The 17,661-nt window shown below is 46.4% G+C and overlaps 1 protein-coding gene across 9 annotated transcripts in view; it reads right to left on the reverse strand.

The window, feature by feature from the left end:
* The window catches only part of DNM1 (dynamin 1), a gene marked incomplete at both ends in the record, with an annotated part of 68,996 nt that overhangs the window by 15,817 nt on the left and 35,518 nt on the right, over positions 1 to 17,661 (reverse strand). For 5 of the 9 annotated variants that reach the window (XM_082008952.1, XM_082008951.1, XM_082008950.1 and 2 more), the window contains 5 exons: positions 8,957 to 9,070; positions 10,335 to 10,346; positions 11,528 to 11,579; positions 12,050 to 12,120; positions 12,326 to 12,412. In XM_082008952.1, coding sequence (XP_081865078.1) covers positions 8,957 to 9,070; positions 10,335 to 10,346; positions 11,528 to 11,579; positions 12,050 to 12,120; positions 12,326 to 12,412 — 336 coding nt within the window. Of the gene's footprint in view, positions 1 to 8,956; positions 9,071 to 10,334; positions 10,347 to 11,527; positions 11,580 to 12,049; positions 12,121 to 12,325; positions 12,413 to 17,211; positions 17,351 to 17,661 lie in introns of all 9 variants that reach the window. The other 4 variants (XM_082008953.1, XM_082008957.1, XM_082008955.1 and 1 more) reach the window with 2 other exon arrangements.

Consider the following 17,661-nt stretch of genomic DNA (forward strand, 5'->3'; position numbering starts at 1 on the left):
ACTTCAGGTTCTGTAAACCACAAACAGCTTCCAGCTTTCTATTACTTTGAATTATTATTATGCTGGTTTAGGTAGAACTACTGACCTAGAAGTGAAGGCAAGACAGACCATCCCCACCGCAGTCTCACTTAACTGGAACTCCCTGCTCTGGGCTAGCAAAAAAAAAAAAAATTGATGTTAAAGCTGTCTGAGGAAAAAACCCATTCTGTATTAGAACCACCACATTCCACAAAAAATTAGCAATAGAGTCATTATTCAAGAAAAAAGTCAAAAGGTAAAGGGAATCCCATGTCCCAGATATGGAAGTACATGCTCTTTGCCAGAGTTTTGACTTTCACCCCTTCCAAGTTCTTGCATAAATGCTGCTGCATGATCAAGACAACACTATCTCCGCATGGTGATCTTTCCATACACCAGAGGAAAGATGCATTTATCTGTCTGCCAGCATAAAATGTCAGTCCCTTGACTCTGAGGTAGCAAGAGCAATCAAATGGAGGACACTGGCACAAGGCAAGAAACCCCCAACCCATGCATGGTGCAGGGCAACGCACACTGCAACGAGCCCCTGCCTCCCTCCATCTCCCCATGCCTCCCCCCTCCCAGTCCCCCACTTCAATCTTTCCAGCTTCTCAGTTTTCAACCCAGCCTGTTTTATATCAACACTCTGACTTCATTTCCTGAATGTAGAGACAGGAAAGTGTGGAACAAGCTGCCAAGGGCTGAGCCTCTCAAAACTTTGGCTGAGCCCTCTGCCCATATGTTAGCAATCTGGCAGTATGTGCTATGGCTGAAAAGCATCCTGGCCAAGAAGGGAAAAGGGCTTCTCTCTAGCTTTCCAGACTTGGGGCAGGGGGGGAGAGAAGGAAGAGCCAGAACACATCAAAATGGGAAAATAGTTTTTGAAATACTATATTCAAAGCCTGCGGTCTGATCCCAAGAGGCTTATGTTGCTCATAAGATAGGTCCCCTCATCTATAAGAAAAAAAAGAAAAAAGTCAAGCAAAACTCTCTCAGCAGAGTATGTTATGTCAAATGTGCACAACGGTTGCAAGTTAATTTGTAGAATCATGAGGCGAAGGAGAGGAAGTGAAGTGGCAGAAGCACTCAGACCAGCTATACAAAACAGAATATGGATGCTCAGTGCTGGCTAGGGAATGTTGTAGGCACAGGGCTAACTACCCCTAATTAGGGCTGCTGCTCCCACCAGCAGTCCCACTGCTTGCACGGAGAACTGCAGAAAGAGATGACTGCAAGCTCCTCGCACAGGCAGGATAAGTGCCAGAGGATTACTCCCCCACCCCTAACATAGCGCAGATACAGCCATATGGCTCTCTACTTTGCACCTACCAAACAAAGAAAATATACATGGCTAGGAAGGAGACCAGGATCCATTAGCCATTCCAATTGCGCGGTGTGAAACACAATAGCTGGAGAAAAAAAAAAAGGGATGATGCAGTTGCATCCTGATGTTGTAACATCGTTACTGTAGGTACACATCTCCTTACGGCACATAAATTCTAGAGATTGGTTTTGGCCAGGGAAATCAATTGTTTGCACTACCATCCGAACTATTTGTTGCTATCCTGTAGATAACCTAGAAGAAATTCACAAAATTCAGCAGGCAGCAAGCCAGCCTGAGTCAAAGCATTTCCTCCATTTAACTGGACTGCTTCAACAGCAAGTGAAATTTTCCTGCTCTTGGAGACATGTGAAATGAAGCTGACAGATGCATGTGTGGGCTCCCCTAAGGTTGGAAATTGGCACTCACAGTACAAGAAAGTAATGGGCAGAATTATTAGGTCTCAGTTTGCATTTGGAGCACAAATAAACTAATTAAAGGTTTCCTGTAGCTGTTACGACAAACACCTCCTTTCGCACAGAGACAAGGGTCTGTGGATATGGGAGAAAGAGCACTACCATTGTTTAACTGGTGGCCATGTGAAATTAGGAGAAATCCATCTTGTTTAAGCCTTTTAATCTCCTTTCCTTCTTGTAAAATGTAAAGCATGACAGGTAAACAAACCTGCCCCAGAGATGACTGGAGTTTCAGTCAAATAATTTGTGTTAAGTACCTGCAATGGCATTTTGCGAACTCCTGTGATAAAACTTTACTCAAATGGAAAAACATTATCATAATTGATAAGAAACACACTGCGTGAATACATGCACACTACAAGATTATTAGGAAGAAGCCTCTGGAAAAGAGTTTGGAGTATTTGAAAGCAAGTTAGCTGAGCATTTTAAGTTAAACCACCACCCCAAAAAAGATGTTACCAACCACTTTCTGCTTCTTGTCTTTGCAAAGAAAATGCATGTTAGAAGAGCTGAATTTCTGAGCTCTGATTCTTTCAGGAAGCTCTAATCATCCCACAACATACATGCATCTCAAGACCATCTTTCCAAAACACAGCCCACCTGTATCACTTAACTTTTACCCTCAGAACATAACGTACTGGACACTGCAATCACTGCTCCAAGCTGAAAAGCAGCTGTAACTGCTTGTTTACATCAGAAAGCTGCATTGGTTTAACTTAAACACACCCTAAGATTTTAAGCTGATTTAGTTCAAAAGCTCTGTAGACACTAGGCCTGGACTCGTGCAATTAATCACTACCATTACTTAGTGATTGGCTTACTTACTACATTGGCTTAGTAAGCACAGCAATGGGAATCAACTAACCTGCACAAAACTAAAGATTCTTATTTACACCAGCTGAAATAGCTACATGTTTAAATCTGCATGTTAAGTGCAACCCTAGGAAGATATATAGGTGCGCTCTATATAAATATATATACACACACACACACATATATATATGTGTATGTTTCTGCCTGTGCTTTCTTATATAGCCTATGGGGTACAGGGGCAGAAACCTATAGGCAGAAACTGAGTAGCTTAGAGAGGCTGCAATGCCCAAAACTCCAGTCATGACCTCTCTAAGGTCACAGCAATGCCCACCAGCCTTTGCAAAGGACAAGCAGGCATTTCTTCCTACACACATCCCTGTGCCAGGGCAGGGGGATGAGCCATCCCCAGGTATTTGACTTGCTTTGATGACATGAAACGCAACACACATACAAGGTGTTACACACCTCCGGGAAAAGGTGAGGGGTGGTTACCCTTCCCCAGCGCATGGTTAGAGCCAAAGTGGGAGTTCTGTGTGTTCATATCTTTGGCCACAAATCTTAACCGTCCACCAGCATGCACGCAAGAGAAGGGGATGCTGGAAGGGAGACACGCGGCATACATAAAGCCTTCTTTATCCCTGCAGCACCAGGGAGAGAGAGAGCAAACCGCAGGGCTAGGGCTAACATCCGGAATCATTACATGGGAGCCAAGCGCCACAGAAAGCGACAGCATTCCTCAAGTTTCCATGCGGGGTAGGGAACCTTCCTTTCCCCGGCGCAACCCCATCCGTCAGCCGGCACGCTTCCTGCCAACCTCCGGCCATCCCAGCAGCCGGCAAGCTCCTCCCTCAAGTCTAGTTAGCTTTCCACTGCCACGTCAATTGAGGCAGAAGGACAGAAGGGAACAAGAAGGGAGGGAGCAGAAACCAGAAGAGGGAGGGAAGCTCCGCAGTGCCAGACATAGTGGGGGGAGAAAAAGAGGGGATGCAGATTGCTCCTGCAGTAGCCAGAGGTGAGCTGCAAAAGGCAACTGGCCAAGGCAGGTCAAAGGACCCTTTTGAGGACTTGGAAGCAAAGGCTGGTCCTGTCTGAGTATGCTCCGGACCCCAGGCAAAGGGCTGATCTACAGGATAGAACTGTGCAGAAGGAGACGAGGGTGTGTGGGGCCTGGGAATCCTCCCACACAGCTCCACAGGGAAGAAAAGGAGTTGAATGCAGCAACAAGTTCTGCACACCTGTGTGACAGCCAAAACTTCACAGCATTTCCTCCTCAAACAGTAGTAATTGATTTTTTTTTTCCTTCTCCTCTTTCTAAAAAGGTGCAGCATATCCCAGGTGGAAACCAGGTTCCAGCCTGACACCAGCACTGGAAGAGGAAGGACCTTGGAAGCTTGCTCCAATTGGAAACATGCAGAGAGCAACATTTCTTCTTCCCAGCTGCCAGAGGATGTTTTTTCAATCAGGACTTGGACTTTCTTTCACCCCATCTCTACACCCGAAATCCCATCCCAAAAGCAGGGAGGGGAAAGGACTAATGAGCTGCTGATAGCCGGAGAGCAGATCGCAGAGGCTCCACTCCGTCTGCCCAGTGTTCAGACTACCTGTTCAGGACTACAAGATTGTACAGTAGTCTGCACATTGGTTAGGCTGTGCTGGGATACACCACACACTGCCAGTGCTGCACGGGGACGGCAACACCTGCACGGCAGAGGGACATGCTTGGAGAGGGTGGGCTCTGGGCACAGCTGCATGCAAAGCTCACTCATCCCTCAGCCTGGGAGGATATCACCCTTTGGAGCCATGCTTGATGATCACTTTTACCTGCCTGTTCAACAGCCTACTTGCAACCCTCTTGCTCCTCCATCTCTCTCATCCCCTTCTTTCAGCTTCAGGCACTTGTCCCAGGGCCAGCTGTGTTCAGGATGACTTGTGTTTCACATGCTAAACTTTGCCATAAAATGCAGAGATAAACACATGGGCCTGGCAGAGTTACAACTGCACTGTGCTTTGCTACCTGAGAAGGCAGGGTCAAGCATAGAAAGGTAATTGGAGAAAGGGGATTTCACATCGTAAAGAATGCTGGTCACTAATTTAAAGAAAAAAATCCACAAAGGACTGAAAGTTGGAGGTTTGGATGCTCTGAAAGTTGTGTTTGCTTTGATGTTTGTCTGGAAAAGAAGGAAGAGAAACAGTGAATGAAAGCATAAATGAGGACTGATTAAGACCAAGATATCCACAAGAAAACATAAACCTGTGGAAAAAAAACAAAAAAGAGTGAATGAATGAAAGAGGTCCACAGAGGATGTAAAGAGAAGGAACATGTTCCAAAGAGCACCTGAGAGCAGTGTGAAAGCAGGGGAGGAAGAACCTCAGAGCAGACCTGCTCCTATGGTCTTTAAACAATCTGGCTGCAAAAACCTGGCTGCAGCTGCACCCATCACAGCAAGTTTCTGATAACTTGTGGGCATCAGTGCAAAGACAAAAGAATTTCTACCAGCTGAGCTGGGCCTCGAGGACATGGACTGTTGAGGGGGGAGGCTGGATATGGGACAGAGGGGTGTGCATATGTGTGTGCAGTGGGGGAAACAATCTCAGTATTTATCAATGTATTTATTTTTAAACTAGAATTGGGTACAAGACATTGACAAGTACAGAATAAGCAGCTATCTAGTAACTGTTAGTCACTAGAAGGTCACATCTTCCCCAGGGCAGAAGAGAATACCTTTGTACTCCAAGCAGAGGAGAAGGCATGGAGACAGAGCTCAAGCAGAACTGATGCGGCAGGAATTAACATCATGCATAAATATGAAGCACCCCCCCACACCTGAAAGTACCTAAAACTCTGCACCCACCCCTCCTGTACACACAGAGGACTCAAACGCACTGATAATGCATGCAACACATGAATACTTTCACACAAGCAAGTAAGGCCTTATTCTTCTTATGTAGTCACCTGTTCTTAAAAGCCTCAAATTTCTAGTACATGATTTACCTGAGTAAGGACAGAGGGTCCCATCTGTATTGTACATTCTCACAAATTCCCAAAGAAAACAGCAGATGCATCCATCCACCCAGCTGTGCAAACACTCCGGCACACAGTGGCCCACAGTCACAGGCAGTCCAACAGAAACAGTCACCCTTGCAGGGCAGAGCGCGCAGGGGTCCCCTCCAGCGGGCAGTAAGTTTTATTAATAGGAACCACCGAGCACACTGCTCATTGCGTCTTGCCTACGAGGTCCTCATCACCAGCAGCTCTAGCCCAGCTCAGACCCTCTTTTCCAGCAGGCAGGAAAGCCCTGCATAGAAGTAGGCACTGTGCATTTCAGAAGGGTTTCAGGCAGAAGAACTATTTGAATCAAGTTCTTGTATTGTGTCTGCTATGGTGCTTGCTGAGCAGCTAGCCAGTGTGCCCTGGTGTGCTGTGCTGCTGCTCCAGCCCTGGGGACACTGTGGCCTCCCTGAGCAGGGAAATCTCACTCTCTATTGCCAGCAGCTGGAGCAGGCTCCTCCCAGTCTCTCCCTCCCACCACTGGCCTGCGGCATAATCCCACAGGGTTCAGGAGGTGCAGGTACCTCAGGAGGGTCTCCAGGTCTTGGGAGGCCAGCTCTCCATGGAGCCAGTGTTTGACTCATTGAAAGGAGACAGGAAGAAAAACAGAGAGCCCAGAAGCACACACATGGTCTTGGCAGCAAGGCAGAGTGGGGAGCCAACTTTCCACCCCCGCCTGGCCTGCTCTTTCCTTCCCCTCCCATTCCCCAGCACACTCCTTCAGGCACCTCCAGAGCATCAACAGCCATATATCCTTGCTAACATGTAATGCTGGGCCCTTTAAGACATTTTAAGTTTCAGTTCCTTTCTTCAGAGGCAGAGGAAAAACAAGCCAGCACTGCAGAAAGACTGGTATTTCACTAATGGGGTCCAGATGTCTCCATTCCGCAAACTCTGGGTCCTTGGCTTGCAAACATGGGCAGGGAGAGGCTGTGCCCCACTCCTCCCAGCTCCAGAGGTGCTAGCCCAGCCTTCAGCCTCATTCCATCACACACCATCTCACCCTGCTCTTTCTCCCATCATCACCCACAGCTCTGCCACCAGCGCTTCCATCCACACAAGATGGGTTCAGCTCCCTCCTCATTCTCTGAAAAGCTGCCAGAGCACAGGGGAACTGGGACAAGAGAGCCCACAGAAGTGCAGGGTGCAGCAGACAAACCCTCCCCCTTCCTCCCAGAGCTTAAGTGAAGAAAGAGCATGGTGTACAGCCTTTAAAAGCACATGAGAACATTTTAGGAGCTGTAGCAGACGCAAGTCCTCCTTGAATTGGTAGAGTAGGAGAGCCCTGGGACATATGTGCAAAGATAACCCTGTCTGACAGAGGACCATGCACTGCAGACAGGTTTGGGATGAAGCCAGCTCCTTGCAGGATTGACGTTTGGGATGAGAATCCCCACACTCACCGCTCTCCAAGCTGCCCCTCAAGTGCACCAACTTTTAGCTTAACTCAACTATGGAGTCCAGGTGGATGTTGCTGCCATTCTCCCTCACAACAGTCAGTGATCAAGGAGTTGAACTTGGGGAAGAAGCAAATAAAAACATGCTTCCCTTTCCCCTCTGCTCCCTCTCAGTTGAAGACACAGGCTCCTTTCTCAGAGGCAGCTCAGACCTCATCAGCACTGGTTCTCCTGTGTTTAAGGGACTGAGGCTTGCAGGGAACTGTTTTCATTAGGAAGCTCTACCTCTTGTTATGCAGAGGGGAAGTGGCACAGACCTCCAGTTGCTATTGTCCCCCAAGGCTGTCCTCCCTCAGGAGGGAAGGGAGGTCCAATCCCCATCCCAGGCAACTGGAATCTATCAACAGTTTACACATGCCTACTGCAGCCCTCCCTCCCACTCCCCAGGGAAGAACAGGGAGTTCTGATCATCTCTGGTACAGATGTAGCAGCTGGCTTTGGTTAACTTCATGTTTATAACCACTCAACCTGCATATGCAACCTAGAGGAAAGTGAAGCCTCCCCAAGCAACTCTGAATACAAAGGGCAGGGGTCTTACAGCAGACACACACTGATTTTAGTAGAAGACATTTCAGTGCCTGGTTCTTTAGTTACGAAATTGCTGCCTGCTCATCCATAGCAGCACAGCAGCAGTCTCCATGCAGAAAACGATATTTAGAGGCTGATTCATCACCGTATTTGTCACCATTTCCACCTGCCGAGAATGAAACAGGCTCACTGATATGAGCTAGACAAGAAGCCAGGCCTAACTGCAGCTCCCAGGCACACTACTGTGTGCCTCAGAACACCTAAGGTACACTAACCACAGTAAGAGGCAGAGCAGCTTATTTGCAATCAGAAACTCCGATCGACTCAGAATGCATGACTACATCATACCAGGCGTTTTTCATCCCCCAGCACATTAAGTGGGGCTAACCCTTTTGATCATGTCCTTACCAAAACCATCCAGCTATTCTTTCTCTTTTCAAAGTAATCAGAAAAGACAACATTCTACCTTTGTCTCGCACAGGAAGCGCTATGCTGTTGACAATAATTTCAGCTGGGATAATTTTGTCTGCTTATATCATTTCCCGCTGAAGCACAAAGACACCACAGTATATTGCCAGAATTCCTAATATGCAAGATTTTCAAGCAACTCTACAGTGCAGGTCCATGTTCCTATCACTGATATTCCACACATCACTGTAGTTTTGATCAGCAGTATTCTAACCATTCAAACAATTTTATAAATAATGCATTAACTGGCATGTTCAGTACAGAAACATTAAAAAAAATATATTCCTGCTTTGCAGGTATAACAACTAAATCCTGAAGAGGTTAAGTCATTTACTCAAAGTCAGAAGGAGCCAGCACCTGAGCTGCAGCTACAGGTCCACAGCTCCTGTTGCTATGCTCAGAAAGGAGATAGCTTTTTTTCTTGTCACCAGGAAAAATGAATGAAAACCTCTGCCATACTCCTTCCGGAAACTCATCAAGGCTGCCCCACAAAGAAGTCCAAATCTTTGAACTAACCCATCACAGCCTTGATCACAGTTGCCACAGCCAGACAAATAAAGGTCAAATTCATTCTAAGTCTGTCAACTTTCTGTTGAGCCAGGTCTTCAAGCATATATGTTATTCCTTGTGTGTCAAGAAAGCCACACACACATCAATTCAGAGTGCTCAGCAGTGCCAAGGCCACAGAGAACCCAGCCCAAGGATAGTCCCAGCTTGTCTCAAACTGCAGGCAGCACTCAGAAGATACATCCGTAATACCCAGTGAACTGAAGGCCTTATCCTCATTAGATGCCCAAGACTCTAGTCACAGAGTTGAGCTACTCACCTCATCATCCTTGTACCAGGAGAGGTTCTCTGCTGTCAGGACAAACCAATACTCCTTGGAGCCACCCTTCATGATCCCAATGTTGTTAATGGTGAGCCAGCCCTTTCGGATGACCTAAGGGGGGTGGAAGCAGTAAGCATTAACACAGGCCCTAAAAGCCTGGCCTTAGGCAACAGAGGAAAGATCAGAGGGTATCCCTACACACAGAGTAGTACGGAAAGACAAGGAACACCATGCTCTCTGCTGCTGCCAGAAGACCCCCCACTCAACTGGCCAGTGAATGTCTTTGCCTCAAAAGGGCCAGGAATAGTATAAAAAGGACGCAGGAAGGAACCTGGCAGTGCTGTGCATTATACCCTCTGCCAAGAGGAAAGAGATGCAGGAAGAACTGCATCAAGAGTGCCTTGGACACTGGCACAACCTACAAGCACCAGATCACAGCAACACACCCAGAAAAGGCCACGCCTAAAGAAAAACAGGACATCAGCAACACCTTTTAGCACATTGCACATGTGGAGTGCTTCACCCAGCTCAGGAGTAGGAGGAACCAGTTCAAGAAGAGATGGGCAAGCAACCCAGAAAGAACTGAGTTTAGTAAAAAGGAGACACTAAGTATAACAGAACAAAATGGTGCATCTGGAATTAGTACCCTGGACTTCAGCATAGCAAGGTATTTGAGTAGGCATATTAATTTAGGGCAAAACAAGTTCCTTTAAGTTTAGTCTGTAAAGAAGCCAGGCTATTACTCTCTAGGGAACTCCAACTCACCAAGTGCTGGTTTAGAGCCTCACACATGCAGTAATCAAATGCAAGTATGTGTCAGCTTAAATACACTAACATTTATATGTATTGCTGCACTGTTAACACCCAAAAACATCTGCATGTATTATGTGTGTGTACCTTGTTGTATGGATGTGCCTGCTGAAAACGACCTGGCATTGAAAAACCATGCAACTGCACTGCGTATTAGCAAGCTGCACTGTGTAAGCAGCCTACCGCAAAGTATACAATCATTTTAATTCTCAATTTACCCTATAAAAGTAAATATAGGAACATTGGATCTTCATCTCACGCCTACTGTTAAGCTCGAGATAGTCCTATTCTCTCCGTGGACAGGAGGGGGCAGTGAAACAGAACCACACATCCTTGGATTAGTGCTTTTTATCTCCACCCACTCACAAGATGTACCAGCAGTTCAGAATTTTTCCTCAACATCCTAGCTTTTCACTTCATTTCTGCTTCACCTGTGTCTAGTGCCAGCTGCCCTCCTCTCCCCGTTCAGCAGGAGAGGGAATAATTTGCCTGTGCACTGTTCTTGCCTTCCCAGATGCAACATTAATGTTCATTAGCACACCCTGCTGAGTGGCCTTCTACTCACCAGGATCTCATCCTGCAAAGGGGAACCATAGCAACAGCAGCAGAGCAGAGAGCAGGAGAGGAGCAAAGAGAGGAGAGATTGTTACTAGGAAAGCTGGAGCAGGAGAAGAGAGGCTCAAAAATAAAGTAAAATAAATTGGAAGCTGGTACCAAATTTTTTACCCCAGGTGTTAACAAAAGCAACCCCAATCCCAAAATAAAGTCTGCTAACAGGAAAGCCAAAGCACTTCACAGGTGGATCCAGAGTTTGCCCTTTGTGCTTTTACACTCAGCTCTTTTGTAAGGTATCCTGCAGAGGATGGGGTTTCCCACAGCTGCTCCGAGATCCCATGAAATGGATGGTTGGCCAGCCCAACCTGCTGACCTACCTGCCTGCCAACAGTACTGAAACTGTGTGCATGTTTATGTGCAGGGAAAGGTGGTCAAACACATTAAGAGGATGGATGTCAGGAGTGACTATCTTTAAAAAGGCTAAGCAAAAGCATTTGCTTCCATTCTCTATGAAGCTGCTTGTAAGGCTTTGCTTCTATAAGATCCTCTAGCCTAGATACCCTTGCCACGTCCCCAGCAAATCTAGGACAAAGTGACATTAGCCCCTTTTTAATTGTATGTACACTCTTTACAGTTCCTCAAGGAAAAAGAGAACTCCTCCACTGCTGTCTTCTCCCATGGATGTGTTCTCATACATACCCAGTGCAATCATGGCTATAATCATCCTTTGTCTCCCTGTACAAAGATTTAAGTAAAATCCCTTTCCAGAAAGTAGATACCACTGATGAGAAAGACAACTGGAAAAGACAATTCTGTACTGTAAACAGTTCAGACCTAGCATTCTGTACTTCTTACCTCAGCAGAAGAGTTAGCACAGCTAGGGGGGGCTGAAAAAACAGGGATTTATACAACCTTAATAGGGATTTCTACCAGAAAAGCAAGACCAGATCTTGATTATGAAGCATCCATCTCCTTGTACAACGCTTTCCTTCCATTGCTGGTACATGCTCAGTTCTTCCTGACTGCAGTGAACCTAAAGCACTATCCTCCAGGTATAGACAGTTTGACGAGTAAGAAAATCAAAACAAAAAACCCACAAGCTTAGTGCACTGCTGCATCCAGCCCAGCACTCGTCCACCTGGTAGCTTCCAGGTAGCAAACATGTCCTTCATGCAGCAGTGAACTTGGTGGAACTTGGCCTACCTGGTTGCCAGCTGCCTTCTTCTTGCTCATCTGGCTGCTCCTCTGCTGAGCACTGCAAACAACAGCAGAGACATTCAACACTCCTCAGGCTCTTCCTGATCACCTGAATCCTGCTCACATCAGATAGCTGCTACAGTGAGTTCATGCCCCTCAGCACTTGCTTCCAAGCATTGATAACCCAGTCTATTTCAATCTGCTCTCTCACCCTGGTCTACTCATCTTCTCACTCCCACCTGAACCACAGTTGGGTCACTAACCCTCCGCACCTCCACAGCTTCTACTTTTTTTGCCCCCCAACACAACCCTAATACTCTAACTCCCCCTTCTATGCATCCCTATTCTCCTCCCCAGCCTTGAAATACAGAGCCACTGAAAAAACAACCGATCGTGAGAGCTGAACCATATTTTGGGACCACGACATCTGCACCAGGGCCTTTGCAACCCATATACTGGAGCAGCTATAGGACAGAGCCACAGGAAACACAAGCAGAGAAGAGGAGGCAATAGGATGTGGGTGCTTACTTGGCAAAGCCAATGAAATCCTCATGGTTCGTGTTCATGTAAGCCAGCTCGATGTCTATTAGAAGCATGACCTGCCAGAGGCACAAAACAAGACAGGCATTAGCGATTGACACTGCTAACAGTCGGGGCAGAGTGAGCCCTGTATGTTGTTCATCTGATCAGCCCGCTGCAGCCAGACACCCCTTGGGCTCAGGCTCCTCTAGCCTAGACTGTCACTTCAAAGGTGCCTCCCACCCCACCTAATCTCCTCTCTTAGACACACTCCTGATCCCCTACCTGATCTTTGGTCCTGCCTTCTCTCTCACGGATGTGAGTAGTAACAATCCTCTCCATCTCCTCACGCAGATGAGGGTACTGGCTGAGCTGCAGGAGAGAGAAAACACGTGCACATGGGAAAGGGAGGTATAAGGGGGGGAGCATCCCCCCGCATGTATGCATGCATACATACACACACCCTGCAATCAGGTATTTTCAAGGGAAATTCTAGAAAGCTGGACTTGCAGACAGATTTTTCCAAGTTCCTAGAGGTCTGCTGAGGGCAAAGTTCATTCCCTCTTGCTTTGGGCTTCACAGAAAAGCCCTTTTCACTCCTGCAGCAACCATTCTGCCTCAGAGACCTGCTCCAAACCCACCACTTTCCTCCTGGCATGAGGCTTTTGACAAACCCCAGATGTAAATGCACTGCTTATTGTTTGTTGGGTTTTTCCCATTAAAATGAACAGTTCTTCTAGATGTTGAGCATCTCATTGTAGTAGGGTAAGTAGGTGAATGGCCTGTTACTACAACCTGCCAAATCTTATGGGAAGCCTTCCTGGGAAGTGAAGTGGATTTCAATCTCCATTTGCTGAGGCAGCAAGTGAAAGCATCTGGCCCTCTCTATCAACATCTGCAAGCAGAGACAGAGGATCTGACCAACTCAAGGGTTCATGTCTTCAAGAGACACTGTGCTCTGGGCATCCAGCTGCTTCTACCTGCTCTCCACCTGTTTTGGGGCAGGATTACATAGCTGAGGTCTATATTCACATCACACCTACACTTTTTGCCATGTTACTGAAGAGGGAATCCTTTCCTGCCCAGACAAGGAAGTAGAAGGACTTTACTAGCTGTGGTTCAAAAGAAGAACATCTACAGAGATCATACGTGAGAAACACTTCCAAAATCAGCACCCTTAAAGCCCTCTGGATTTCACACAGCACCTACCTACTTGCCTAGATTCTTAAGCCTCTAGTGATTTCAATATCAGTAAGCCACATGCTTTCCAGGTCAGGCCCAGCACAGTCAAATGAAATTAATCCTCCAGACCCAGGATCTAGCCCTTTCTTCCCCACTTCACCTACCCCCGATGAAATCATTCCCCCCCCCCTTTTTTTTTTTCCCTTGAGGGGTTATAAAAAAGACTTATGTTAAGAAATGCTGTTTGACATTGTAGTCAAATTTGAGGTAATATTAAAAAAAAAATCTCATTTGCCTATGATCTGCACTGTATTTGTTTCATTCCTCCAATTTACATGAGAGCTGCTTCTTAAACTTGTTTGGGTTTTTGTTCTGTATACATAAGCAATTATAACACACTAGAAGGAACTGGTTCAAAGTGTGCAGCATTACTACGGGAAGCCAGATCCCACACTAGCCAGCAACAATATTCCTAATATCTGACTGGAAATAGTCTCAAACCCTTCCAGCACCCTTGCAGTCAAGCAAGTTGCAATAGCCTGGAACTGAAATTGAGGACTAGCTTTGACACTGCCTATTTTCAAATGCATGGCTTGTTTTGAATGCTAATGACCCTACAGAGGCAGGAAAAAACAAGTGGAATTAGTGTTCCCCACTACCACGTTGTCTTGAAAGCACAAACTAGGTGTTCTCCATGATCTTTATGGTTCAGGCAGCTGGTTGCTTCAGAGACACACAAGCAAAGCTTCCTGTTCCCTTTGGGGGGTTGGCAAAGGATAGATGGGCAAGTTATGTCAAACAGAAAAACAGGAAGTTGGAAAACCTCTAAGCAAGTCTTAGCTTCTTTGCTTCAAATTAAAAAAAAAAAAAAAAGAGTCAAACAAAAAACCACATCCAACCTTCCCCCCACCAACCAGCACAAATGCACACAGAGTGCAAAACAAGTTGTGGTTTATTCAGAACCCAGGTCATCCAGCAACATTCATGTGCAAAAATAAATTGTCAGCATCAGTCCCCATGCAGGAGCTTCCAGCCCCAAGCATGCACAGGAAAAGCAAGGGTGGGCAAGGAAAGAGGACACAGACAAACCACAAGATGTCACACCACCAGGGAACATGCAATAGGGCATAGAGGGACAAGGAGTTATCACCAGCAGTACAAACAGCACCCAGAAATGCCATGACTCTGAAAGACAGGAGAGCAGGCGACCCTTCAAGGGGTTAAGTCTGTCAGCCTGGGATCATGTCCCAGCTCAAGTGGGTTTTCAATCCTGTTTTAGCTGCATTTGCCTGTGTAATCAAAATACAAGCTTACAGCCCTCTTCGAAAACAAATTTGTCTCAGTGTTCCTTAGTTCCCCCCTTCTCTGCAGATTCCTGGAGTCCTTGCCAGCACACCAAAGATCAACCTTTAGCTGAAGGGTTGCTGACTTGCAAGACCTTCCTGCCCTTGTAAGATGCTGCAGTGCAGTCTGGCACAGAGGTTCCTGCTTTTGGAAAAACACTAGCTACAACATTATCCTCCTATATGTAAGGTCTTGCACCAGCTTCCTGTTGATTTTGGAGCTATTCTCCATTTAACGAACTGGAAGAAGCTCAGAATCAGGACAGTCAGAACAGCTGTTAATGGCTACCTTCTCTTCAGCCCTCAACTTTGTCTAACAGTCAAGAGAGTCAACTGCAAATCTCTTTTCATAGAGGAAAGTTGTACTTCTGTAGACAACAGATGGGTTTTCCGCCTTCTGTGTTCTTTATTGGTAGTCTCATATAATTCCATCTATGCAGCTTTATCAACTGCACAAAGATTTCTTCACCATCTGGGGTGAAACGAAATAATTGTGACAGCACACAAACAGTAACACACAATAGTTTATGACAGCAACAAACCAAGGCTACAGGACTGTTAAGCTAATTCGAGAGGTGTTATCCCAAGCGGTCTTCCTTTCACGAAGCCTTGGAAGACTTCAGTGAGTTTAAAGGTTTGTTTTTGTCATCTGAAAGGCAGCACCAGCCCACAACACAGCAGGCTGGGTATTACCTTACAATTAGCATCAGTCCTAAAGTAGCCTTTTCCAGATGCCTCCCACATGCTCTTGTCCACATCAAGCAGTTAGGGCTATAACATGCAAGATAAATACTGCAAATTAACTAATGCCCCTGTGCTGTGACTACCTTATGCCATCAAAACCCATCTCAGGCTTGCTGCTCTCCTAAAGTAGCCTATGGCAGTTACCTTCTACTCTTACAGAGGGAGATACAGGCAAGATTAACCTTCTCACTACATGTAGACATTTGACTTTAAGCATTACTAAATCCTTCCTTTTATTTTCTAGTATCATTGCTACGTATTTTCATTCAGGCAGTTATTTCACATCTCTAACATCTGCCTCCCTGGTCTCTCCAGCTTCCATTACAGCCCTTAGTCTCCTACAGTGTCACTTGCTACTATCACCTTCCTTACAGGATTATCTTGGTTGCATCACCTGGGAACATTTTCACAGGGTCCTCCACCATATCACAGATTAAAATCACCAGAGCAAGTGGGTATCCAGCCACTCCAATGACATGGTCCAACAGAGAAACTGGAACTCAATGCCCTTGGGATTTTCATGATCCTTCTCCCCCCCCACGCAGAGCAGGTATCTCCAGTCTGATACAGAAAACAGTGTAGGCAATCAAACCAGTCAAAATAAAAAACCCGCAAGAGAAACAAGCTGGAAGAGAGTTACTCTGCCTCACCACATGAGCCCCCACAATCTGGCAACGGCAGGACTCTGCAAGCAACAGACTGGGCAGGGCTTGGGGCATGTCAAGGATGTCACCTTTGTTAAGGAGAGGGGGAGTTCTGTGTTCCTGAGTACAACCAGACTTCACTAGCCCAGCTCTTGCCTTCACTCTGAATTCATATCAATTTTTATCTTCCCTTCCTTCCCAATTTAAGTGTATATGTTGGTGAGTCTGGCTGTAACCCTGGAAGAAGGGAATTGTAATTTTCAAGTCCTAAAATAACCCATGAAATAGCCCTTTCCAACTCAGTTTTCAGACCATACTTCTGTTTTGCCACAGACATGTTTCTGGCCCCTCACTGGCAAGTTATAAACTACTAATTGCCACATCTACCTTTTTTTTTTTTGGAGGCACATGGTGCCCCCTCCTGGAGAAAGCCATCCTGGGAAACAAACCCACTCCTGCCCCAGCCTCTAAGCAGTATTTGACACCCTCCATGGCACTCAGGGCAGTTTCCCTCTCCCCCTGCTGCTGCCCTCCACTGGGCTAAAGCTTCATCTCCTGTGGCTCACAGCATACAAGGAAAGAGTATCCACAGTACCTCCCACCAAGCATAGTCCATGGAGCGAGAGATCAGCAGGAGAATGATGCGGAGGGTGTAATGCCTGGAAAAGCTTTTCCCCAAGCCTTTGGGACAGTAATCTTCTCTTGACTCTGAATATCTCTTGCAGAACATCTTGCACCTTAAACTTTCAATCAGCTGTTTTGTGTATGCTACTGCTCAACATAGCTCTGCAGACAAGATGAAATCTGGAGACCACTCATGCTATGGGGATGCGAGGTCTTTTTCTGGCTTTTTATCTTTTTCTAGGGTAACTGTTTTTTTTTAAGGGGGTCCCAGACAAAGCAAGTAAGTTCCAAATGGGCAGGCAGTGGCACAGCAAACAGGGCTTGCAAGGAGTTTAATCCACACTGAGGTGAATGCCACTGAGCCAGACAGAAGAAAAGGGTATGCTAGAGCAACCCACTGGATCCCAACTCACTTCTCAGCTCAAGAGGTCCTCAGCTGATATCCACTTCTCTGGATCTGCTTTTAAACTGCTCTTACACCTGCAGGTTGCTGCTCTCCTTTAGATGCATCTTTACATTCATTTTCTCTCACTAGGTTTGTTGGAGTTCCTGGGCTGCATGTGTAGAAACAGCATGGAAGTGTGTGGGAAGGGGGTGGGCGTTGACCTTTCTTTGCATTTTTTGTTTTCTTTACCTTTTCGCTACACTTTCTGATGGTGGATGTGAGCTCACTCACTACCATATCCACACACTTCAGACTTGGCTCCTTCAACTTCTGCACCTGCTTTTTCACTATGGCTTCAAAAGCGAGGTCAGGCGTGAAGAGACCCGTTCTGCATGGCAGGGGCAGGGTGGGAGGAAGCAACGAGGAAGAAGAAAGCAAAGCAGAGAAAGAGCAGGAAGGAAGAGGAAAGAAGGAAGGAAAAGGGAAAAGAGAGAAAACACAAGGCAAAATGAGAAGTGAGATTTTGGTTCATTCCATTAATTTATTGAACCAGGTGAGCATTGCTATGGGGCCTGTGCACTGCCAAGTATCAGGAGAGTCTACAGGCAAATGGAAGTGGCAAAGGGGAATGAGGTAGGAACAGTTGGGGCAGTGAAATGGTGAGCTGTCAAAAGCAAGGTAAATGGATGGAACCCCCCA

This window comes from Phaethon aethereus (assembly GCF_964289735.1).
Source record: "Phaethon aethereus genome assembly, chromosome: 20".
NCBI lineage: Eukaryota > Metazoa > Chordata > Aves > Phaethontiformes > Phaethontidae > Phaethon > Phaethon aethereus.